The sequence below is a fragment of the Notolepis coatsorum genome, assembly GCF_963971535.1.
Source record: "Notolepis coatsorum genome assembly, chromosome: 3".
Classification (NCBI taxonomy): domain Eukaryota; kingdom Metazoa; phylum Chordata; class Actinopteri; order Aulopiformes; family Paralepididae; genus Notolepis; species Notolepis coatsorum.
This window is the reverse complement of record NC_140167.1, coordinates 35,263,175-35,290,104: the sequence shown is the minus strand read 5'-3', so window position 1 is coordinate 35,290,104 and position 26,930 is coordinate 35,263,175. Positions and strand designations below refer to the sequence as shown.

General features: G+C 44.4%; 1 protein-coding gene across 1 annotated transcript in view; it reads left to right on the top strand.

The window, feature by feature from the left end:
* LOC311225765 (carboxy-terminal kinesin 2-like) overlaps window positions 1-26,930 on the top strand; it is a gene marked incomplete at both ends in the record, with an annotated part of 42,203 nt that overhangs the window by 5,608 nt on the left and 9,665 nt on the right. Inside the window, 8 exons of the mRNA XM_084311159.1 lie at window positions 20,619-20,693; window positions 20,981-21,044; window positions 21,395-21,448; window positions 23,404-23,593; window positions 24,194-24,359; window positions 24,956-25,144; window positions 25,506-25,619; window positions 26,302-26,388. Coding sequence (XP_084167285.1) covers window positions 20,619-20,693; window positions 20,981-21,044; window positions 21,395-21,448; window positions 23,404-23,593; window positions 24,194-24,359; window positions 24,956-25,144; window positions 25,506-25,619; window positions 26,302-26,388 — 939 coding nt within the window. The remainder of the gene's footprint in view (window positions 1-20,618; window positions 20,694-20,980; window positions 21,045-21,394; window positions 21,449-23,403; window positions 23,594-24,193; window positions 24,360-24,955; window positions 25,145-25,505; window positions 25,620-26,301; window positions 26,389-26,930) is intronic.

Genomic DNA, 26,930 nt, shown 5'->3' with positions numbered 1-26,930 from the left:
GTCAGACCTATACTGGATCTGTCCGCGTTCAATCGGTTGATTGTAGCGAGACCGTTCAGGATGTTGACCGTCAAACTCCTTCTGCTTGCTGTCAGAAGGGGAGACTGGTTCACCTCCATAGACCTGAAGGATGCGTATTTTCACATCCCGATTTTCCCTCCTCACAGGAAGTTTCTGCGGTTCCTGTTTCAGGGCGTAGCGTACGAGTACCAGAGGTTGCCGTTCGGCTATTCTCTGGCTCCCCGCACATTCACCACGTGCGTAGCGACTGCGCTGGAGCCTCTACGTCGTCGGGGAATACAGGTTCTGTTCTATCTCGACGACATTCTACTCCTCAGTCGTTCGGAGGAGGTTGCCAGGTCTCATACCAGGCTGGTGGTGGAATTCCTCACCAGGCTGGGTTTTGCTGTGAACTGGAAGAAGAGTACGCCTCTTTCCAGTCAACAGGTGGAGTACTTGGGCTTGACGTTGAGGTCAAGGCCCATGATTGTAACCCTCTCGGAGCATCGGCGGGTGTCTATCCTTCGCACGCTCGGGGGTTTCCGTCTGGGAGGGACGGTCACGGCGCTGCAAGTGATGCGCCTGCTCGGTATGATGGCATCTGCTCACACGGTGGTTCCTCTTGGCCTCCTCTTCATGAGGAGGATACAGAGGTGGTTTTTCTCTATGGGAATAGATCCGGTGAGGGACAAATGGAAGCCGTTGACGGTTCCTTTGTCGATATGGGGAGATCTCGCCCATTGGAGGAGGCTGGGTATCCTCACCATTGGGGTCCCCATGGGCAGCAGGCGCTCACATGTCACGGTCTTCACCGACGCCTCTCTCACGGGTTGGGGAGGGACGTGTCGGACCCACGCAGTGGGGGGCAGCTTGACGAAGGTCCATGCTGGCCCGTCTACCCCGCACATCAATGTGTTGGAATTGAAGGCGGTCCTCCTGGTCCTCAAACGGTTCGACCACCTGGTGGTAGGCGAGCACGTTTTGGTCAGGACGGACAGTATTACGGCAGCGGCGTATATCAACAGGCAGGGTGGGACTCGTTCCATCCGCCTGCACCGGGCGGCGGTCGAATTTGGCTATGGGCATCTCGCAGGCTGCGCAGTCTGAGGGCGCTCCACATCCCTGGTGCAGAGAATGTGGGCACAGATATGATGTCTCGGGGCGGTCCTCGTTACGAGTGGGAACTCCGCCCCGACATAGTCAGACAGATCTGGGATCGTTTCGGGGAGGCCTCGGTAGATCTGTTTGCGAGCCGACGCTCTCACAAGTGCCCCTTGTGGTTCTCGGTCAGTCGAGCAGATCATCCCCCCTTGGGGGTGGATGCCTTCTCGATCTTTCCATGGCCGCCCGGTCTTCTGTACGCCTTTCCTCCTGTACAGCTGTTGGGTCAGCTGTTGGAGCGGATACGGAGGGAGCGCAGGACGGTGATCCTGGTCGCGCCGGACCGGGGCACGGCAGTGTGGTTTCCGGTCTTGATCCAGCTACTGGTCGCTCCGCCTTGGGTTATTCCTTGGTCGGCGACGGCCCTCTCTCAGCAACACGGGTCGCTGTTCCAGTACCCGGTGTTTGGCCAACGTCTGTTGGTGTGGCTGGTGGGAGGGTAGGTCTGGAGAGGATGGACCCTTCTGTGGTTAATACCATCCGGAATGCGCATGCTCCCTCCACTGTCGCACTTTACGCGGGCAGTTGGCGTATGTTCCAAGAGTGGTATAAGGCGGGGGGCCGGGACCCAGTCTCCTGCCCCCTGGATGCTGTCCTTAGTTATCTCCAGTCTCTCCTTGGTAGACTGTCGGCTTCGACGGTGAGGGTATATGCAGCAGCTATATCCTCCTATCATGAGGGGTTTGAGGGGGATGTCTTGTTCAGCCACCCTCTTGTGAAGCGTTTCCTGCTTGGCGCTCGACGCGTTAAGCCGGTGCAATGCTCTTTGGTTCCGAGTTGGGATCTTCAATTGGTCCTCGTCGGTTGTCCTTGGCCCCGTTTGAGCCACTTGAGCAAGCGCCGTTGGGACAGCTGTCTTTCAAGACAGCGTTCTTGCTGGCTGTCACCTCCGCTAAACGCGTGGGTGAGCTCTGTGCTCTTTCGGTACGTCCAGAGTGCCTGTCTTTTCGTTCCGATTGCGGTGCCACTCTGCGGCCTAATCCTGCCTTCGTGCCTAAGAATATCCGGAGTTCCTTCCGCTCCAGGGATATTGTGGTTCAGGCGTTTCGTCCGCCCCCTCACGCTAGTGAGTTAGATGCGGGCCTTCACCTGTCATGTCCGGTTCGTGCTTTGGGAATTTACCTCAGCCGTACTCAGGACCTCAGGGTTACCGATCAGTTTTTTGTCTGTCACGGTGGTTCTCGTGCCGGTAAGGCACTATCGAAACAGCGCCTGTCCCATTGGTTGTGCGAGGGCATTGCCCTCTGCTACACGTTGGCCGGGCTGGATCCCCCTGGGTGCGTCAGGGCGCACTCCACTCGTGGGGTGGCTGCCTCTGCCGCTCTGCTGGGTGGGGCCTCGGTGGAGGACATCTGTGCTGCAGCTTCATGGTCCTCCCCGGGCCCCTTTGTAAGGTTTTACCTCATGGACATGACCGGGGGTTCTGTCTCCCAGGCGGTTCTGGGGTCTGTGGCCTTTCCTGCTTCCCGTCCTTTGGTAGGGTAGCACGAGTGTGTGGGTATGGGCCACAGTGTGTTATGTCACACGTGGTTCCGCCTGTGCTGTGTGTTCAAGGGGTTCTAGTTCTCTCTTGCTCGCACTCAGGTGGAGTTGACTGCACCCCCCCTTCATTAGGAAGGATGGGGTGACGGGACTCCCCAACCCCTTGATGTGGGCTTACGGGTCCTCAGGGGGTGCATCTGTCGGGCCTCGCGTCCGCTCTACCCCATATCTCGATAGGCTTAAGAGCGGGACGCGATGGCCAAGTACGATAATATAACGAAAGGTTATGTATATAACCTAGTTATAGGAGTACTGGCTAAGCGTTCCGCTCTTAACGGCCCTGAGTCCCTTTTTGAGGAATCTTTTCCTGGAAACGGGTTTTTTTGGCGAGGAAGAGTGTTTGGTGACCATGCCTAGTGTCTTATAGGCTACGCCTCCATAGGGGCGGGACCCGGCAGGTGTGGGCGTATTTGTTTTTCGTTAGTGGAGTACAGTAGGTACATGAGATGAGGTATATCTCGATAGGCTTAAGAGCGGGACGCTTAGCCAGTACTCATATAACTAGGTTATATACATAACCTTTCGTTAACACTGTCGCCTCACAGCTAGAAGGTCATGGGTTCGAGTCCCGCTTGGGGACCAGGTTGCCGTGTTACCCAGGTGGGGTATCTCCCAGGCCTTTCTGTGTGGAGTTTGCATGTTCTCCCCAAGCATGTTCTCCCCTCTTTACTAGAGAATGAAATCAGTGATGGGAGTCCACAGGGGAGATTTTTGGGTCCGCTATTATTTTTTATTTACATTAACGACATGCAGACAGTATGCCATAAGAATCTTTTTTTATATGCAGATGATTCTGCCATCCTAGCCTCACACAAGGACGATTCTAAGCTGCAGGACATTCTTAGAGATGAGTTCAATAGGATCAGGGACTGGCTCATTGCTCAAACTATCTCTTCACACAGCAAAAACAGAATATATAGTGTTTGGATCTCAACATAGGTTGCGCAGGCTCAAATTGCCTACATAGACCTTGGCGGCCAGCACTTTTTAGCCAAATCTTCAGTCAGATACCTTGGCTGCCTCCTAGACAGCAGCCTAAGGGGAGAGAGTATAGTAATAATAACTTTATTTGTATAGCACCTTTCATACTGGGATTGCAGTTCAAAGTGAGAAATCAGTAAGAAATAAGACATACAAGATCTTCAGAGTATGGCTCTCAGCATTATGGGCAAGGTGATTGGGAGAACCAGATTTTTTTGCGAGAAAAAAACAACTATTGGACGCTGTGTCTTAGGCTGCTGGCTAATTCATTGGTTTCCTGTTGTTTTGATTACCCAATGTGTTCCTGGTACAAGAGCCTAACTAAAGCACTGAAGGACAAACTCCTGGGCCCTCATTCATCAACGTGTCTTACGCACAGATATGTGCTTAACCTGTGCGTACGACCATTTCTAAGCAAAGAGTGGGATTCATCAATTTCAACTTGAACTTGACTTCGTGCTTATGTGTACGCACAGCTCGGAGCACACTTAGCTGACGCCCAGTGGTAGAATATCGTTACTACGGCATAAGCGCTCCTCAGTTCTGCATTAGTTTCAAGGCGGAAATAAGCTTCCGTGCATTAGTGTTCAACTTCTGTATGACCCGTAATTCATTATAGTTCATTATAAAATAGCGACAGTAGTGTAATTATAACGGGCTCACACGCGAACAAGAGGTTGGCCTGCTTGTTTGGCACGGGGGGGCAGACGCAAAACACCAACCTCCAAACGCGATTAAATATTGTTTCAAATAAAAAGCGAATTATTTTGTGTCATGTTTCCAAATAAGATTGGTCACGAAATGCTTTCTACTTCAATTTGTTGGTTAGAATAGATGACCTCCGTTGAAACTTCACTGAGACTAACAGTCTATTTGTGAGCTCCCGCTCAGATGTGATAATAATAATAATAATAACAATAATAATAATAGCTTCATTTTATATAGCGCCTTTCAAGAGACCCAAGGTCGCTTTACATAGATAGGGGGGGGGGGGGGGAATGACAAAGTAACAGACATAGTGGACAGACACACAACATATAAATATGATGATGGAATTCATTCAAGATCCTCTCCACCCTCGGGTCTTTGCCACCGGCACGGTCCATCGTGATATTGGAGATGGATCGAGCAATAGACTGTTACTGTAGCTGTCAAAGCTCCATCACAAAATGCAGTTATGTGAATAGAAAGGGATTCCACTAAGTCAATGTTGCGATGCGCATTTGCCTGATACATGTTGTTGCTGCATGCCGGGAGGAAGGCGATGCTGAATGTTTTCAATTCATTAAATAAAACGGATACTTTTTGCAAGGGTTTACTGACTGTCATACAAATAATCAACCAACTACATACTGTAACTTTTCAGTGCACGTTCTTATTTACATTGTGACAACAGCCTTGTGAGTTCCCGCAGTGACCCGCACACAGACATGATGGAATTCAAGTTCAAGTTTGTATTGATCACATATAGGCAGGCTACACATGGCGTATAGGCTACATCATTGGCAGTGAGATTCATTGTTCTTGTATATGCTCTCGTATTATTGTTTATATAGGCTACCCAATACTGACATCAAAATAGATTGTATGACTCTAGAAATCATATGCAGCAGGTAGAAAATTTACGGAAAATCCGTCGCGATTTGGAATAAAATTGAGGAGAACTTTAATCCCTGGGTATTAATCAAACAAAACGGAAAAAGGCAGTCATATTCCAGCACGGTCTTTATTAGTGTTTGCGCTGCCCAGGCAGCAATAGTTAATAGATATCATATCCGACATCACCGTACGTGTACACGTCTGCCAGCCTGTCTCATAACACGCTTCCCTCGGTTTAGTCCATTCTTCCACATTTCATGGGGGTGTCCATTACCGTATATGGTTAATCGGGGCGGTTTTGGTATGCAAATACGTGAAAGTGTGCACGAGCCTCGGCGCAGGGCCAAGGTGATATTTATCATGACAGGTGTGCGTAGAACCTGCGTACGCACGTGTGGTAAATCCCGTTTATTTTGTGCGTGCACTCATTTTTTTTTTTTTTTTTTTTTTTTTTGTCTTTTTCCCCCTCCATTTTCCTCCGATTTTCTCCCATCCCAATGTTAGTCGTATGCCAATTCCCAGTCCCTTCCTGGTCGCTGCGCTTTACCCCCCACAGTCAGATCATTTGGGAGAGTGGAGGCTACCACGTGCTTCCTCCGACACACGTCCAGCCAATCACCGCTTCTTTTCACCTGGCAGCGCGGATTCTCATTGAGAGGGCGTAGCGTGTGGGAGGACCACACTATCCCCCTCACGTCCAATCCGCGCTTAGCAGGCGCCCCGACCGAACTGTAGGAGTCGCTGTTTACAACGACCCGGACCCACCCCGCCAGCTTCTCCCACCCTCTGATACAGCCAATTGTATCAGTGCAGACGGCCAGCCAAGCTGGTGACAACCCCGGAGCTGTGAGCTGGATTCGAACAGGCGAACCAAGCTCACAGCTCCGGGGCTGGTGACGAACGCAATCTCCGCTCGACCACCTAACCGCCCTGCGTGCACTCATTCTAAATTCTGTGCTTACGTGTGGAAATAGAACATTTTCTACGGCACGTTGATGAATGAGGGCCCAGATCTCACAGAACAAACTGGTCAAGGTAGTACTAGGTTTGGGCCCCAGGGACCATGTAGGAAGGCAACAGTTCCGGCCCCTAGAGGCCAGGTCGATTCAGTTCCAGCTCAGGGTGGTCCATAATGTGTACCATGGTAGGGCTCCAGGGTACTTGGCAGACCACTTTAAGAGGAGTGGAGAAGGTCACAGTCACCACACCAGGGCCAGTCTAACAGACCTGTGCCTGCCCAGATATAAAACAGACCTGGGCAAGTGAGCCAATAACTTCAGCGGAGCGGCAAATTGGAATAGGCTGCCGCCACATATAAAGAGCATAGCTAGCCAACCTCTTTTTAAAAGGAGGGTCAAAACGTGGCTCACAGACTATATTAGTGCTTAGCCATGGGAGATAGGTGACCAATGGTGGTACCCAGGTGTAGGTCATTGGCACATAGCGAATGTAAGTGGTTATTTAGTCATTACATGTCATATGTTTGTCTGTTTGTTTTTTAAACATCTTTGGGACCATGATGGAATTAAGTGTTTGCACGTTTCACGTCATCCTTTGTGTAACTGAGGGGTACAATTCCCTGACTGTATTGAATAAGTATGGTATCATTAAACCACTACTGCGTTATGTACATTACTACTGGCCATACAGTACACAGGTATATGTGATGAACACCCCCACAATAACACGGCTTCACAAGAAATACTGTTTAGAATAATATTTATTAGAAGAGCACCAAGATTATCTTACATTACTTATCAAGATTGAGAGTTGCGCTTGTAAGGCGAAGAATGTGCATGAATAGGTCAAGAGCGTAAGTCCATGAGCATATTACGCAGGAGATAATTAATACCACCTGTAGCATAAGAATTATATATGGTACACTAGTAGGTCAGCTGGAGATACTAAGGGGGTTCCCTCCGGTTGTAAGCCAGCAGGGGGGAGGAATGTTCGAATGCAAAAGTCTGGATCAACGGGGAATCAATAAGCTCCAGCTACGGGAGGCGATACATTACTCCCTTGATCGGCAGACGAAAGCAGCAGCTATAATCCAAGTATGCGCGACAGCATAGGTGAAAGCCAGCCAGCCTCTCCTAGAGACGGGCTCGAGTAATGCTCCTCACGGGTAAATCCCACACGGTAGTGGGTGTAGACGATTATCCGCTCCAACAGCCACAGGACCAAAATCAATATAATCCAGCCGGAAAAGGCTCTGCATTCACCGGTGTAGATTCTCCGGTGCACGGTACTTCACATTTAACTAGGTCGAACTTGACGTTATTTCACTAAGCTCTGACACTTTACTATCCTATTCGCACGCGGTTCTAAGTGCTCTATTTAGATGCAAGGTTGCTCACTTCACTTGGTCGTTGACTCGTGATGAAGGCTTTACTAGTAAGGAACGAACGATACGTTGAACGAACGTTTTAGGATAAGACAAGACTACTGCTGTATCCACCTGCGACGTATTTATACGTACGGTGAATAATCTAGTGCCAACCTCATTTCTGTCTCGTATTCCTGCGCAAAACTGGGCATGTTGAGACAAGCCTTGGCGGTGGCTTTGAACTCGGCATTGGGGGGTATGGCCGTGGCGCCTAGGGGATCGCTTCCAATAGGAGAACGAATATTATGGTCTGTCCTGTACCAGGTAAAGGGATATTCCGTGTATATGTACAAAGAATATACAAGGGATATCAAACGATATACAAATAGTATACATGGGATCTCAAGCAATAAATATATATATTCGGTTTAATCTGACCCTTTGTAACACTTTGGATTATTTTGTCTTGCAATTTTCCATATATAAAATCAAATAAAATCAAACTGGTGCACACGAGACTCCGGGGACATCCTGGATGAAAGTGTTTGTACGGACAGGTTGTTGGATGTCACACGCTTTCAAATTGTGCGTGCATCCCAAAACACCATTGTTGTTTACAAACGTGTAAAAGGGAATATTACATGTGTGAGCTTGGGAATGGCCATTATATGTTTCCTTAAAGGGGAACTATTTAACTATTTCTTTCACTATTTGGGCACTTTTACACAATTCCTGTGAGTCTATGGAACACCTCTGTAATTCTTTATTTTTTTTATTCATTGTTTTGTATTTCTAATCAACTACTCAAAAACAGCATTTTTCTACCTCAAGATCTTAAGCCGTTTTGAGCCTGGGAGGCCACGGTGGTGCTGCAAGGGGCCAACCGGCAACCGTGCACATTATTATGCAGCTGCGACATCTCTGACATCACAGATCAGCACATTTTCAGATGACTCAGTTCAGTGAGGGTGAATATTGTGAGAGGAGAATTGGAAGAATGCGCCAATATGAGAATTAGAGACATAGATCATATTAATATAAGTCCACATAGCTATGAAACAATGCTAAACACTGAAAAGGCCATTTATAAGATAGTTCCCCTTTAACAACTAGGCTTTCAGGATTTGAAGAGGCTCAAATGGGAGGCTCACATTTGTTGCATCCCAGAGGTGTATCTGGGGATACTGGCTTTGGGATGGTGTGTGGCACCTATATGTGGCAAAAGCTAATATTGTGGAAAAACTTGACCATTAATCATGCAATTGAACAAGACACAGATTTACCAGCAAGGCACCATGGAGCAGCCAAAACCTCCTCAGTGGCTTTGGAATAGTGTAATCCATAAATGGAGACGTACTGTATTTGAGGAGCCTCGCATGAGTTTCTCACGTTTGAGATGCTGCATCACGTCTCTCACCCACGAGTCCAGCTCGGTGGGTGAGCAGACTTCCATTGAAGAATAATACATCTCCATGCTAGCAACATGACACATTTTGTTATCTGGAGTTTAGTTTCCGAGAGACTAATATTATTTTCTCCTACTATACCAAAAATAGCTATCATAGGATCTGGTTGAATTGCCATTTTGAACCATTTAGGTTTTCCCCCTGTTATTGGCTAGGAGTATTTTTGCCTTTCTTCCCTCCCTTGCTGTTCTTTAAAACGTTCCTATAGGATTGCGATGATGTCAGGGGTCAGTACCTGCTGGGACTTATAATGAGAAAGCCGATTGGTTCCACAAGGAGGTCTCACGACAACACGCAGACCGTTCCACCTGCAATCTACAACATTGTTCACCATCTGTAACATCCACTACAGACAGTCCAGCCACCCTACAGCAGGACGAGCGAACGGAGGATGGGTTTTAACTTCAAATATATATATATTATCTCACCAAAAGGCCAATATATATACCAAAAATAAATAAACAGGTCCCAGCCCCCAGGTTGAGTCATCTGTATATAAAGAAAAAGTTATTTTAAGAAAAAACATTATGAAAGAAGTTTATCACATAACATGCAACGGCCCGGGCCCTCTTTAGGACGATTTGCCCACCGGCGCGACACAGCAATTTGCGATGGTCTGCATTTTTTATAAGACATATAATATATAGAATTAAAGCCATATTTGTTGCCGTTCGAATGCCACCTCACCCGACCAATTCAGCGGTTCTCGAGTTACATGCCGATATGTCAGGCGTGTGACTTTGTACACCCAAGCCTCAGATTACCACCCCTGACTCCCGAGGCTCTGGAACTTTCAATCATTCGCCGATTGTGAGAATGATTAGATAGGGTTGTAGCCAGGGCTTGACATTAACTTTTTGGCTCACTAGCCACTGTGGCTAGTGGTTTTCCAAAGTCACTAGCCACTCAGCATTTTCACCAGCCAAAAATCACCACACTAAATTTTTTTTTCATCAATACGTTCCCATTTTATAGCGTGATGAATATGTTTAAAATCAAAATGCATATGATCGGTATTGTAACTGAGGGGTACAATTCCCTGACTGTATTACTAGATATGATACTTACTACCACTACCTTTGTACTTAATATTCGGCCACCCAGTACTCGGCATAAATATATTATGATGAACACTGTCACGTAGATGAAACGGATCCAACACAAATGTACGAATTAGAAATAGGTCTTTATTTCTACACAGCGATGGTGTGTAGAGCAAGCACTTAATCAAATCAATCACATTTATGAATGGGAATTAGTATGCACTTTTATGGCAAGAGTATTCGTCGGTATATCAATAGAGAATGTCCAATCTCTGAAGGCGCAGGTGGTACATATACGACCTGGAATAGTTAAGGAATAACAGCAATGATACTTTAATGATTATAGACTGGATACACTAGGGGGGGGTTAATCCGGTCGCTTGTAAGCCGACAGGAGTAGGAAGGGGGGGGGGGTAGAGTCCGGCTGCCTCATCCGGCCAAGGGTATCCCAGGTGAACCCACTGTAGTGCCGTTCAATGCGCCGGCGATCCTTGGACCACAGATGAAAGCAGATGGACTCTTTGTGGGCCGGCGTCCTCCGGTCCACGGAGGAGAGACGTGAAGCGACCTCGTCTTGCAGAGCGTCTCCTCACCTTGCGTCCTCTCCAGGGGGGGGGGGTTCCAACACACGGCAGTGTCGGGGGTCTTTATCCATGGAATAATCAACGTATACAAAGCATAATCCGTGCCTGGGAAGGCGGGCTGTCGTCGGTAGAATAATCCGGTATACAGGTCCACTCGCTCGTCGGCTCTGGGGCTCCTCGGGTGCAATCTCACATGGGGTCGATCATCCTGGATAAGCAGCCAGTTTTCTGCCCGAAACGATGGGGTGCTGACTACGGTAGTATTCTCACCGCACGAAGCACTATATATTAACAGACTATTATTAGCTTAATAGACTACGTCCAACTCGACGATATAGTGCCAAATATGACTATTCAAATATTAATATACACGATGTCTCAATACCGATGGTAGGCCGAACTTGGCCTTACTCCCACACGTGGCGTCGCGGGGAGGCTTTACGTCTGTGACTCTATTGGAGGGTAAGAAACTGGACTGAAAAGGAAGTCCTACTTTAGTAGCGCAGTATATATACGCACTATGAACAAATAGTCCCATTAGTGGTGCGGTAGCCAGATTCCTACGCGGAACTAGGACTTGTTCGTACATGTTGAGCGGTACGTTTGAACTGGGTCTGGGGGGTATGGCAGCCTGGCACCAAGGTCTCGACCAATAGTAGAATGGAGACTATTATGGGATGTTCAGTAGGCTAGAATGGATATTCAATGCATATTGTACAAGGAATATACAAGGGATATCAGGGAATATTAGAGAATATACAAATACAATTAAATATATATATATAAATAAATATATATATTCGGTTTAATCTGGCCCTTCACAACAGGTATCATGTTCCACCATGAATGCATGAAAGGGGAGGGGGGGGCGGGGGACGTTGTTTCTGATTATTTATTACCAATAACGGCATTCAAGGCCTGATCAGCATGAAATCTACGTGAAATCGTTCTTACCTGTGGCCGGTTGGATCCCAAAAAGGATTTCCCAGTTATTGATCGCCATCTGGTAGATCGATATGTCCATTGGCTGATGCTATATTCCTTTACTGCATACTGAATTTGGCGTCGCAAAAGGTATTCCATGCGATCTGATGAAGGCATAGCTTCACGCTAACAGAAAAAGTAGGCCTGAATGAATTTGATTTACATCCGGTCTGAAAACAAGGAGTACTCTATTCTCGAGACAGCACCACTACCAGGATCTGGCCGGTAATGCACTTTTCCGAATTGTTGTGGGAGTTGTAGTATTATGTAGTATCACTTGGATTGACTTAATTATTGCTGATGCCTTTTGTAGATTACAATGTTTTTTTTTCATCGAAAAAAAGTCACCGGCCACTGTGGCAGGTAGAATGACAGAGTTATCCGCCACAGCCGAATTCTACCCGCATTTGGCGGGTGGCGGGTGTTAATGTCAAGCCCTGGTTGTAGCCAATGGGTCTCATTCCTGAAAATTTTCCAAAGATATATTCTGGAAGACTTATCTTGGAACCACTGAGACATAATCTATGACAAGTACACTCTGAGTCCTGAACGTGCTGGAGATATGTCTTAAGTGGCTGAAACGGTCGCAGAAATTATATGATCTGATATCTGCTTGGAGAATGGCATTCTGTCGTAAACTCCAAAGCGCGTTCCCGTTCAGCTCATTTGCATACAAAACACCAGTGGTGCAGTGGCAAATTGACAGTAGGTCAAACGCTCCATGCGCGTGCGCGTGCGCGCGTGCGCGCGCATGCACAGTTTTTTTTGGCTGCTCTCGTCCTGCAGCTGGATACTATTGCCTCACAGCGCGGCCGTCAGCGCGCGGCCCAGAGAGCGCCGCTGGCTCTGCGGCTCTGCAGCTGCATGCTTCTCCGGGAGTCCGGTTGGATAATGCCATGTAAAAAGCGATTGCGCGTACTTCAGCCTCAGTGACCGAGGTATAACGCCGTTATACCGAGTTATACCAGCACTGCACCACTGCAAAACACTGCCTCCATAGTTCCTTATAAGGCAACTGATGACGCAGCTGTGTGAAATGGAATGGCGGAAGTGCTTTGCGAGCCGCGTGATTACGAAACCTAGCGTCAGTCAGTGCCAATCAGAGAGCGTCTCCGAGAAATGCGGCTAGGTTTCGTAATCATGCTTGCGCCCATCAAAACTAGATTAGATTAATGTATTGGCATCATATACAGCTCGCGGTACACACCTGCCGCAGCGCGCGCGCACACACAGACACGCGCACGCGCGCGCAGTACTGTATATGAATGAATGAATGACATATAATCAGGCATGCGTTGTTCATGGGACGGGGTCCCACGGTGTGGGACCTCACTCGCTATTTGCATAGCTCCGGTCGTCAGGTGTGTTAAATACGTTCTTAGACACATTCACACCTAACCTTGTTGTGAAGACGTGTTACATTCCATTCGTAGAGGCAATTAGGCACTGTCTTTAGTCTGTGCCCAAGCGAGGGGACATTAAATGCGCATTCGCGGGAGCGCGCGCACGCGCAGGGAGCGCGCGTGCACGTGGTGCGTGTCACCCCAGATGATTTCAATAACGCACCACTGCATATAATATATATAGCCTACGGCGGGCGTAATGAATGAACACAGTATGGCTTATTATTCCATAAGCCTATAGGCTACTGTTCATTCGTAGGCGCACACAAGACTTGTTATGGAATATTAATGCAGTCTATTTCCACCGATTAGCTTTAGTTCTTATTTATTTATCCACTGTCATTTCAGTGTTGGTGTATAGGCTATAGTGTATTTCAATATACGTTTAATTGATTAATGATATATTCGAAGGAATGCAGGTTTATATAGCTATATCAACCCCCTCCATTGTACAGTAAATGACCAAGTATGGTTGTCAATATTCCAATGTACAGTTTTGCTTGTACAGTGTAAGTCTATCCCCCACCCATCCCTACCCAACCTCCTCCAACAGTACGTCAAATGTACTCTCTTTTCTGGACTCTTTTTGTATCACAAACAGTACTGTATTTGCAAATCTGGTATGTCATAAATGTATAGATGTAGCAGTACTGTCTATCTGTGTCATGTGTGTCATATATGTTATGATGAATTGAAAATGGGGGACCCTGATGTAAACAAGACGAAATTCTTTCTCTGGTCTGCATCCCCTTATGTAATTGAGCTGTACTGTACTGTACCCATTCTGCAATCTGTTAATAAAGTTTTCAATCAATCAATCAAACAAAGGTCTGTCCCATTGTATACCAATCAATGGGATACATTGCAGATGTTGACCTGCATTCTTTCAAATGTATATAATTAATCATTAAAACAAATAAGAAATACAAATTCCACAGAAGGCATTAAATTATATTATTTTCAATCATTTCACAATAATTGCATAATTGTGTTTGAATATCTGAGTAATTATTTGTCCAAAATAGCTGGTTCAGATATGCATGGTTAATCCAGCTGCCCTGTGATCAGACGAATCCATATTATTTATTTTTCCGACATCAAATTCGTAATTTCTTATCGTACAAATATTGTCATATTTATTTTAATTATGATTAAGTAATTAATTCCAAGGAGGCCTGTAGCGTTGACGTGAAGGAATCACTATGAGAACACAGTCTGTCAAGTTATAATAACATTTTTAATTAGTCAATCAATCATGAGATTTGATCGTGGGCTGAGAGCAAGTGTGCTCCTCAGCACTCTTACTCTCTGCTCTCAAATAAGATCTCAGGAAAATTTGAAGACTCCCACTCCCAGCCCTAATATGTCTTAAATAGGCCGAAATCTGGCTAAGACAAAATATTTTGTTGTAACTTCGTTCGAGAATGAGACCCATTGATATAGCCTAGCTTAACAGGTGAACTAGCAGGGGGAAACTCTTTGTCTAGCTCCATCAAAAGTGAAGAAATACACTCTCCAACAACTCCAAAACTGTCTTATTTTACACATTGTATCTTGTGTATTTTCTATAAGCGTTAACCCTTTGTAGTGTGGTAGTGAAAGGCTTAACCGTCTGTAGTGTGGTAGTGAAAGATTAACCGTCTGTAGTGTGGTTTTTTAAAGGTAAAGTGCAAGGATTGTCTTGAGCCTCTGCTAGCTGCTCTTACCGACAGTAAGACCTGGATGGACCTAAACGTCCTCAATCTTAATGACGGTAAGACAGAGGTTATTGTGTTTGGGCATCTGGACTGTTTAAAAAACTCTGCTGGTGTTTTAGGGCCCCTCGATGCCAAAAATCAATCTTTTATTAACAATAAATTGTGGAACAGTCTTCCACAAAGAATTTGGTCTGCTCAGACCCTAGAGAATTTTAAGGCTCAGCTAAAGACTCACCTGTTTTATTTGGCGTTTTGAGGCTTGCCCCGGTCGTGTCATGATTGTTTTAATGTACTGCAGCTTTTGATTTAGTGTATACTGTATTTTGTATCTTTTTGTATTTCTCTGTTTTTATGTTGTATTTTTAGTATTTCTCTGTTTTTATATTGTAAAGCACTTTGGTGCAACTTCGGTTGGTTTTAAATGTGCTACATAAATAAAGTTGACCTTGACCTTGACCTAGTGAAAGGGTTAACCGTTTGTAGTGTGTTAGTGAAAGGGTTAAGGGTGGACTTGAAAAAATATATAATGTATAAAGTATACAATGGCTGGTACAGTGGTAAAACTGAAATTACCATTGTACTACAATGATACTTTCTTTTTTCTTTTCCCAAGGGCTCATTGGAAAATATATGAAAAAAGGAGACTCACAGACAGGCATGATTTCCATTGTTTGACTTCACAAAAAGTAGGCTGCACTGTGAGAGTCCTGTCAACCCCCTTTAATGCTGGTTCACCAAGTCCATAATAGGGTGAGATCATGCTAGGAATGTAGACAAGCCTTCTGGCTCACATGTTAATGGACACCTCCAATCTAATTCACCCCTTAACTTAATGTTCCATCAGTCAATCTGTTTGAATGAATGAATGAACTAACGAATGAATGAATTAAAGAATGAACAAATGAAAAATAACAATGAGAAGATACAATTAAAATACAAAGATAATTTGCAGTGAAAGAGAAAATAAGTTTAATAAGTAAAATAAGAAATATATAAAAAACAACAGTCTCTATAGGACGAAGCAAGATGTTTATCAGGTTTACAATAAACCCTTAACAAAGTGTCTCAAAATGGATCCAAGTCGATTAAAATGTACTATCACACTGCTCCCCGTTAATCTCTCACTTATTTCTTTCACTTGAATCTTTGCCATATAGCGAGTGACAGGATCATTTTGAATCCCACAGCATTATGCAGCGTTGTTCTTCTTCTCATTTGTCTAAAGTATTGTATACAGTAAGTACCGTACCATCTAACTGTACTAATAATAATTAGCTGGTAACTGCCCCGTTACCCTACATTTTCAAAAGCCTAGAAAAAGCTTGTCTTAAAGGAACACGCCAACATTTTGGGAAATTAGCTTACCGACTTCTCCAGAGAGAAACAAGAAGATAGATACCAGTTTCCTCTCTGTGAGTTCAGTAGAAAGCTATCTGGCTGCATGTTAGCCTAGCTTAGCACAATGAATGGAAGCGGACATGGCCGTGCTAAGCTAGGCTAACATGCAGCCAGATAGCTTTCTACTGAACGCACAGAGAGGAAACTGGTATCTAGCTTCTTGTCTCTCTCTGAAGAAGACGATAAGCTAATTTCCCAAAATGTTGGCGTGTTCTTTTAACTAATCATCGCGAGTTATGCATGTCAATTTGATAGTATTTTTCATTGTGTGCGTGCGCCTTTGGAGACCTATTTCAGAATGTGCTGCATCTATTCTATCCATGCTGCATCTATTCTATCCACTCTGCGTCTCCATCTATCCGACTCAGGAACATGGCATCACTGCATCACTACACACACTTATACCATCTTGCTAGGTTCAGTGTGGACAACCCAAAGAGGATCCATATTGCGGTGTCATTTCTGTGTGAAAAGGGCTACTGACAGATGACAGCTCATCCAGTGGGGGTGTGGTTAGGGGAGGATTTAACCTCTTAACAGTCCTGCCATTTTGCATAAAACGCCTGTCGATTGCACCCAAAGTAATTTGAAAGCTATATTCTTGAACCATTTATAGCACATGAGTCTGGCCGCTTTTGAAAGGAAACATTCTGAATTATCTTCCACAACAGGAACAATCACTCTGAGTGCTACTGTAATAGAGTTTGAACACACTGAAATAAAAGTAGTTTTTACTTACATCTGAATTGTTTTGCAAACAGATGCCTGCAAAGGGGTTCCAGCTGAGAGGTATTTTCTAATGGTATGTATAGGTATGTTAAACCAAAATGACCATTGGTACCAAAGCATTGGCATGCACAGGAGATGTCGAGCGAGTCTTTCTCTTTCGCCAGTGGGTGTCTGGCCTAGGGCACCAAAATGGTCAGAACAAATGCAAAAATGATAAAAGATTGGTTCCAACGCAGAGGCAAGAGACCTAAACGGGCCTATGAGAGACCTCCACTTGATTCAGGAAATACATTAATGTAACAATTTTACCATTTTTACTTTATAAGTGTTACCTGTTGGTCTGTGTGTCCCTCTGATATGAAAATAGTTGTTTATTCCCTACATAAATCACTGAGGTGTAACCGCTGACATCACAGGTGTCACACCTGACAGGTGTTTCTGTGATTGTGTGTTCAAAAAGCCAACTGTTGGTGTGTTGTCTGTGAGTGAGAGATAGAGCTGTTGTCAGTGTGACTGCCCCCACTCTGCATGCTGATTGGTGAGTCTACTGCCTCTCCAGAGCAGGTAGTGAGTGGCTCGTCAGCCCAATTGGACTCACCTGGGCAGTGAGAGCTGCCTATATGTATATGTCCCTCGTTAACCTTCTCTCTCTCTGCTTCTTCATCTCCATGAACAGGTTATTCCTACTTGCACCTCACCACACTTTTTTTCACTCATCCACACATTGCATTCATCACTGATTCTTAATACATATTCATTGTTTATATAAATTATTGTTTGTTAAATAAATTACATTGTGAAATAGCTTTTTTTCACGTGTCGACTCCCTATTTGTCACAATTGACCCGTTTGTGACAAATTGGGGCCTTGTTTAGTTGGTGGACCGTTCGTTGAGATTTACTTTGTTGGTTTTTGTTATTTGGCCTTGTTTTGTTGAACTATTTGTTAGATTCTTGCTGGCATTTGGTTGGAGTTCCTGTTGGGACTGTTTGCTTGGCTCTGGTTCTGGAAGGGCTAATTGGAAGGGTTAATTGTAGGGATGTCCGGTATTATCGGCCTACCGATATTGGCATTCAAATGTGATATCGGAAATCTATTTTTACATTTCTATAACCTTTATTTACCCAGGCAAGCAAGTAAGGGGGGGGGAACCCTGCATATATCTGTATCGGAAAATTAAGAGTTGGACAATATCGTTATCGGTAAAAAAGCCAATATCGAGCATCCCTAGTTAATTGGTTAATTAGTGTCTGTAACATGCTAGTGTTTGTAGCCTGATTTTTAGCATCTGTTTGGAGGCTAATTGTAATTAAAAATACTTAAAAAGGAATGTCTAAAAGTGAATAAACTTACCATATTATGTAAGGAATACAAACATGTCTGTGTTCCACTCTTGCAGTAGGTTGTTTTGCGGCAACTTAATTCCCCATCAACTGAAGAGGGCCAACTATCTGAACAGGTTTGAAATGTGTTTATATTTAATAAGTCTATTCCAATACCTAATATTAATAGTAAAGCCATCATCAAAGGGTATTTATTTAGTTAAAATGTGTTAAATGGCTCTACATTCTGATGGCCATCACTGATTGTTTGTTCAGTAGCATGGGTCTCCCAGTCCCTCCCTCCAGTAACCAGACTTTTTTTTTGGAATATCCCTTCCTGTATTCTATCAAGAGGATCCTAGATATTTTTTTTTACTTATAAGAATCTTTCAAAGACAAATTTGCTAACTGCATTGACAGATTATTGGACCATTTTGCAGTGTAGAGTTATATCCTGACTATAGGTGATGTTGGGATGGGATACCATACCATAACATTTATTTTATTCTTACTGCAGAACAGGTGGGACTGGGAGAGCCATCTTACTTACCAACATCTGTAAGTGATGGCTGTTGGATTGTAGAGCTATTTTAACATGACAAAATAAATACCACTTACAGCACCTTAATGCCTTGCTAACTCGCTCCCAGCGCCTTCATGTTAATGTGTGCGATGTCACTTTCTCTCATGTGAAGGCTGCTCCTGTGTACAGTCCCAAGGAGGCTTATTGAACCCCTCACCAAGTGCCATCTTAGAAAATGTTTTTATGTTCCACTTAAAATGGGTCAGGATATCTATTAGACGAGGGATATTTTTAATACATATATTTGTTAGGGCTGTAATGAAAAAAAAGAAGGTCCTTAAACATTTACAATTATCCTCTTCCAAATTAATTTTTTTCCCTCTTGTTTAATTTGTGGTATGGTTACTGCTATTGGCATAATGTTTAGGACCTTGGTTTATTAGGTTGTTACTGTTATTGGCATAATCAAGATGTATTGCATCCATACATGCACCTTTCCCCGGTACAGTACAGCTCAATACACACTTGTTAAGGGGATGCAGACCAGAGAAAGACTTTCGTCTTGTTTACAATCAGGGACTCCCATTTTCAATTCATCAGGACATGCATGACATACAGATAGACAGTACTGCTACATCTACACATTTGAGTATATACATTTGACGAAGAAACTGTACATTGGATGAGGTTGGTAGGGGGTGGGCGGTGGAGGGTAACATTGGATTACCTTACTTGGTCCCAAGATGCTGAACGTGTTTTCGTTGTGCTGTGTGATGACAATACATTTGAATCTAATCTTATTTACCCGTATGTTACTATTGGCCACTTGTGTTATGAAACTAAATGCCCAGTGATTAATATCTCACGTTGTCACTTGTTTCAGAAACTGGGTTTGGACATTTACGGGGGCCAGTTTCGAATAGCGGTCTCCGAATTGCAGTGCTCCTTGAGAGTGGTTTTGAAAGTGGGTAGTGATTCACATTCCTTTACAGCTGTGGGTAGGGCGTTTCACATTGATGTGGCATAATTGCGAAACGTGTTTAGTCCCTTGTTTGAGCAGAATCTGGGTTGAACATGATTTGTGGAGCTCCCTCTGGTGTCGTGGTATTCAATGACATTTGGGACATGGGTAATCTTGGTAGTGTATCTTGTAGACGAGGCCCATTGCAAGCTGCTGTACTCTGTCGTCTACTCTAAGCCATCCTAGGATGTCGAAATGGGCAGGGGTGAGGTGGGTTCTAGGATTAAGGTCAAGCAGTAGTCTGACCTGTTTGTTTTGTGATGTTTGTAGTCTTTGTTTTGTGCCTTTGAGGTGCAAGCATAGTCATACCCTTGAATGAGTGCTCCTGTTAGTCTTCAGGGTATTCTTGCTTACCAGAGAGGAGATCTGGTGGTTTGTGTTGAATCACACACTCTTGACAACAGTGCAGATCACAACCTGCTGAAGGACTTGGAAACGGGTGCTTCTTTTCGGCGCATATCAGTGTTCCAGTCCCCATCAGAATTTTTCCTACATCTTCAACCCCAGCTAAACACCCATCCAGTGTATCATAAAAGCCACTCTGTTCTGGTGGTCTGTAGATTGTGCTGACTAGTACAGTCTTAGCCCTTTCGAACAAAACTTCAACCTATACTGTTTCAATTGATTCAGGTCAGTACGGTTAATGCATTTGGTCTCTTTGTGTATGTACATGCAGACATCACCTCCATACCTGTTCTATTTTTGACGATTGACTACTCTTCAAGATGAGCAACGTTAAGGAGGTGAGCTCATTTTTATATGCGCTATAGAAAAGCGAACGTAAAAAATGAAATGGCCGTGTACGTGTCAAGGCTAAGAGTTTGTTTTTCTCTTTCCAGAACGTGTCCCGGTTACCTGTCATGTCTGCCAAAAGGACCCTGGTGGCCACCAACACTGACCCCCAACCAGCTAATGTTAGTTGGGAGTGAGACTATAATATATAGACATACAAACACCTGTGTGGGGACTTTTTATATCTGTTAAAGTCGTCATACATGGATTCCACCATAATGTATCTAGTACCAGTTATGTTATTACTATATCTTATCTTATCAAACCTTTATTTAAACTATAAAGGGAACTGGGGTTTCCATCTACGGTCAAGTAGAGTGTACTACAGAAATAAGCACATCAAATCACATGGCATATAAAATCTATTGCTGCTGTATTGTTCAAAACTGTTTTAATTTTGTTTCTGCAGAAGAGGATGCGCAAGGAGCCTACAGCCAGTGTCGCCCCTGTGGCGTCTAACAAGCCGCGTATTTGTAAGTCAACCTAAGATTTTCTCAACTATTTTGAGTTCCTTCGTCTTTCCCTTAGTTCTCTTCTGCTTGTTTTGATGCTGTGAAGCCAGATAATTGAGATTTTGGACATCACATTCTTACTGCGAGTGCTGATCTAGAGTTGGTTCCAACCTTGTTACCTTAACTACGGTCATGTCGCGAATTTCCCCTGTGCACTGACCCAAGACCAGCACTCTTGTGTGCTTTGTCGACGTAGTCGTAGACCCAGGTTGTTGTGCACCAAGAACCACTCGGCGTGTCTTGATTTCCTCTGTCTTGCAGTACAACTTGTGAACAAATGTGAACTCCTCTCCTCTCCTTGTCTCGTGTAGCCAAGCCGGTCCGGCCTCCACGCGCTGCTGCCGTCGTTGCCGGTCCTTCCGGGGGTGAGATGACATCAGACTCTTGTGTAATGTTTTGAATGTGTGGCGGGTCGGGTTCCACATCCGTCCCTGGTTTTGTTCATGTAGATTATAGTGAGCGGGCCCAATCACAATTATTACAACTGGTGGGGTTGCAACAAAAGTGCAACTAGGGCTAAAAACGCAATGAAATAATAATAAATAAAATATCCTTCTTAGCAGACTTCTTAGCTTAACATCCCAGGGAACTAATGGGATAACTGGGGAGTTGTTTGCTCCTGACAAGAGTCTCAAAGTCTGGGGTGATGGTAGACAAAGCAACTCTGAGGTCATGCTCAATGTCCAATCTGTTCCTCTGCTTTGTCTTCAGCTGGACCAGAGCTGAGAAGCTACTTTCACAAAGATAGGTATTGCAAAAAAAAAAATCTGCGTCGACTAGTTTGTATGATCGTCGTCAATTATGTAGACTAATCGTTGCAGCCCTACTTATAACACAAGTGAGCTGGACGCTCTTTCCATCAGACTTGATGGTAACTCTGTAGGACTGTCTGTCACTTTTAGAGTAACATAGGTCTGAACTTGAGTTGTAGAAAAACTTGTTACTCATGTCTTTCTGTAGTAGTTGGTGGTATTTTCTGAAAAAACACACTGGGTCCATAGCCCGAAGTCTTGTGTAGTACATGTCAACATTTTATAAGTCTGTTCGGAAATGAGTGATTGGGAGCGATTTTGGTTATAAAAAAACTAGGCTGCAGAAAACATTTTCCTCATTGACTCTAATGCATTCTGCGGCAATTTCTCTTCCCGTTTGCGCTCATGACTTTTCACCTAGATCCCTGATTCCAGACTCATTGATTACAACTAGGGATGGGCATTTTATTAAAAAAAAAATCCAGTTGATCGCATGATGTACTCGAGTAGTGATAGATTAGCCTTGTCTTTCCTCCTACAGCAAGTTGTTGACGCACACACACTGCTCGCAGTGCCCTCATTGCCCCTCCCCCTCACAGACCCATCTGTCAACATTCGCTCTGAAGATGGTGTGGTACCTTGACTGGCATATTGGTTATGAAATGCCGTCAATGGTACCACAATAGCAAGCATGCAGCTCCTTTTAAAATCACTGAAGCATTAAACAAAATGGCCCAGTAAACTTTCACTTTAGTTTAATACACAGCATTGTCTAATGTTATCTAGCTGGTTATAGCTACTGATCATAACATCATTGGCGTTTGGTTTTTGCAGCTGTTGGCTAACGTTAGCTACCTAGCAACTGTAGCTAACTAATACGGGCTATGCTGGCTGGCTACCTTAATTCGGAATGGAGTGGAGCTAACTAACTGTACAAATCGTGATTGTTGGCTGAGACTATTTTGTACGGCTGGCTGTTGTGGATTCGGGTAGCTAGCTGGCTGGCAGTTCATAGTGCAGTAGCTGGCTGTTGTTGGCTGAAAGATTGCATTTTCTCATAGCCGTGAGTAATCTGTCAATCGATTACTCACGCCCATCCCTAGTTACAACCCTGTCCAATAATTTTCAAGATCGCCAAATGATCGGCAGAGGCTCGGGAGTCGGAGTGGTATTTGAAAAAATTGTCTGCCGTGTACTTCGGCGCACACCTCTCATATCGGCATGTAACTCGAGAACCGCTTAACGGATTTTGGCAATCGACAGGCAACAAATGGGGATTTAATTCGATCGATATATTGTATTAAAAATATGCACACCCGAGACGCTTGAGGTCGGCAAAGTGGCACGTCGTGCCAGTGTGCAAATCGTCCTCAAGAGGGGCCAGGCCGTTGCATGTTAAGAGGTTAATCTGTAGAAGACATTTGTAGGCTGGATCATCTACAGCACAGAATTTACACGTGTACCATTTGGCGATTGCACTAGGGCCATGTTGTGGTTTAGATGAGATTCAGATTAATTGTTCAACCCTAATTAATTGATGGGATGGTGTAATTTATCTTCAGCCACAGGTGTTGGTGTTGCGGCCGGGGGGGCCACCCGCAGGCCATCCTGGGACCTGAAGGGCAAGGTCACAGACATGGAGCTGAAGATCCGGACCTACCGGGGGAAAATGGGCTCTCTCACGGAGGCGAACGAGAAGCTGACGGCTTCTACGGCCCAGACCTTGCAGATGGTTAAACTACTCCAGACCCAACTTGGGTAAACATCTGCATTTTGTAGTTTATTTTCACATTAGATTCACATGTATTATCATTATACAGCAGTACAACAACAAAGTTTGGCATCCAACCAGATCGAGTGCAAATGTAACCGTAAAGTGCAATAGTAATATAGAATGTACAGGTGATTAAACTGAGTATAAAATATATAAATTGGTGCTAATCTGATGTATTTACAGAGTTGTAGTATTAATATGTATAAATAAAGACACTATGGTAGTAAGTCATACTCACCAGCAGCGTAACTAGTAAATATATTAGGGATGGGTGTGAATAATCGATTACTTAATGGGGCTCAGTTTCAACGTAACTTAAGTGGTTTTTGAGGGTGCTCTATTCTTTAAATATATTTTTTTAGATTTAGTTACCACCAAGTACCGGTTTGTGTGAAACGGAAAACTCTCTGAAATCCTGCGAGGTGTGAATAGTTGCAGGGAGCGATGGAGCATGGATAGTATACCTGTTGGGTGTGAAACGTCTGCTAGCTTAGCATTATCCAAACGATAACAGCGGTTGGTGTTTGTGCGAAGATGGGGATAATCTGTTAACGGCAGCTGGTGTGGTCCTTGTCCTCTTTCAGTCACAAAGAGGAGGAGCTACAGTCTCTGTTGGGGGTGAGGGAGCAGCTGCAGCAGGTGACGGGGGAAAGGGAGGAGCTTCAGCGGGGCAACGCCAGCCTGACGGAGCAACACCGGGTCCTTCAGACCCTAATAGACAGCCTGGAGACAGAGCTCCACCATGTCAAGGTACATACTTGTCCTTATCTGTCCTATTCCATGTGGCTATTCATGTTTTCCCTGTGTTCACATGAATTTCTGTGCTGAAACGTGTTATTTATAAACGAATGCTCCTATTCAAATTGAGCCGATGACTTGCTTACAGCACAACATATAGGATGCATTGTGTTGCAGGGTGTTTGGCTGTCTGCGGTGTATTAAAGTATTGCATTTATAATTCTCAATTTAAGGCCTTTAAAGGTATTAGTATGGTTGTGCAATTGGTATTCCATTTAACTCTGTGGTATTACAATTCTTACATTTAACTTGTTGAAATCTGCAAATACCCTGTTCTATTCTGTCCTTTTCAGTCTGGACTGCTGTACCCATCACTAATAGTAATGATGGTAATAAAAAAGTCAAGTCTGGCTTTATTGTTTACGAACATCCTAGGAAACATGGTGATTTTATTGGTTTCGAAAGCATGAAGACTCCGTCGGAAACGTGTATTTTAACCGGCTGTTTAAATCTCCCAAAACATGAGTCACGCAAATGATCCAATTACAATATTTTATACATTTAAGAAATTGTAAAAAATCTTAAGGGACCCCCATCTCTCCCTCCAGACCCGGATGTCTGTTCAGAGCTCGACCTTGTCTGACTGCCAGGCCACTCTGGCCGACACGAAGGCGGTGGTCTGTTCCATGGAGGACACGATGGCCCACCAGAGGGACACGATCACCCAGCTGAGCGATGAGATCATCACCAGTGAGATGGCACGCCGCTTCCTCCACAACACCGTCCAGGAGCTCAAGGCAGGTTCACAAGACTAACACTGTACAAAATGAGGTAGCGGGGTAGTGCAAATCTTTTGGTAATAAATTGATCAAATATGGTGTTAAAGTGGTTCTCAACTGGTGGGTCGCAGGGCCATTTTGAGTGGGTCGCGGATGTGTCGTTAAAAAAATAACTGGTAGTTTCCGCCCCTCTGGTAGTCCAGTTGTTCCCCCCCCCTCTGGTAGTCCAGTTGTTAGTCCAGTTGTTTCCCCCCTCCTCTGGTAGTCCAGTTCTGCCCCCCCCCCCCCCCCCGGTAGTCCAGTTTCCCCCTCCCCATATGTTTTCAACAACCAAACTGGTGCCCGGCCCCTGACTAACCAGGTCTCTTGTCCCCTGCAGGGAAACATCAGGGTCTTTTGCAGAGTGCGCCCCCCAACGGCCGGGGGTCAGATGGACCACATCCAGCTGCCTGTCGATGACAACAAGGCCCTGACACTGGCCAAGACTGAGGAGGTGAGTCTCTACCCTGGCCAGCGCTTCAAATGTATTGTCGTCATGCAGTACAACGCAGAGAAGTTGTTTGGCATCCAACCAGAGTACAAATGTGCAATAGTAATATACAATGTACAGATGATCAAACTGGTTATACAATATATATACATTGGTACTACAGAGTAATAGTGCTAATCGGATGTATGTACAGAGTTGTAGTAACCTCTTAATAAAAGAATTGCCTAAAAGTACATACCCAAGTAAATTGAAGATTGTTCCACCCTATTTGCATGTTTTTGGTATCTATGGACCTCGGGGAATGTATTCCCAGTGTCAGAAATATTGAGTCTGTTACTATGCTTCAGTAAATTGTAATGAACCAAAGGAGAATATACATTTATTTGTTTCATCTTTGACGGTGAATAACACCATGCTAACATTAAAAGTAAAAAAATTGCCACTGAGCTCGTCCAGCGCCCTCTTGAGATGAAGTAAAAATCTAAGCAAATTAACAAAGGGCAGATATGTGGTGGTAGGTATATATATATATATAGTGTGTATACAGCACTATTGTACATGCTATCATACAGAGTTATATGGGTAGTTTAATCGGAGATAATAAATAAAGGGTGGTGTTCATGTGTGCATTATCTGGCATGTGGTGATTTCCATTTGAAGCCTCATCCTCCCGTCTTCTCCTCAGTCTCATGTGGGCCGGACAGGAGACACCCAGAAGAGCTACAGCTTCAGCTTTGACCGGGTGTTCAGCCCCACGGCTTCCCAGCAGGAGGTACACACACATGACTTATCAAGACCATAATATACATTTCTTGTTCATTTTCATAATTTCATTGAGCTGCATTTAATACTTCCTGGAGTGTGTATCATAATGACATCACACATTCCAACTCTTTAAAGCCCTTAATCTGTGTTTTGTGTGTTTAACCATGTAATTGGGTTATATCCTGTTGAGTTTATTGATGGGAAATAAACTCTAGCAAAACATTTATGAATTGTGTATATATATATATCAACAATTTTATTTTCCTATCTCTACCCATTTGCTAGGCTATATACTAGGGTGGGGCGAGTAATCCATTACTCAAGTACTTATCACCAAGTGCTCGTTTGTGCCACTGAAACAGAAATCTTACTCTGAAATCCTGCGAGGCGTGAGTTGTTGCAGGAAGAAACGCTAGTCGGCTGTGAGCATCACTGTGAACACTTTGTTGTGTTAAACTAGTTTAGACTTACTAAAAGTTAAAATAGCGGGTTTTGTTTGTTTGCAGTTCCAAATTGTGCCAACATGTCGCCCACTTCATGTAGCGTTCA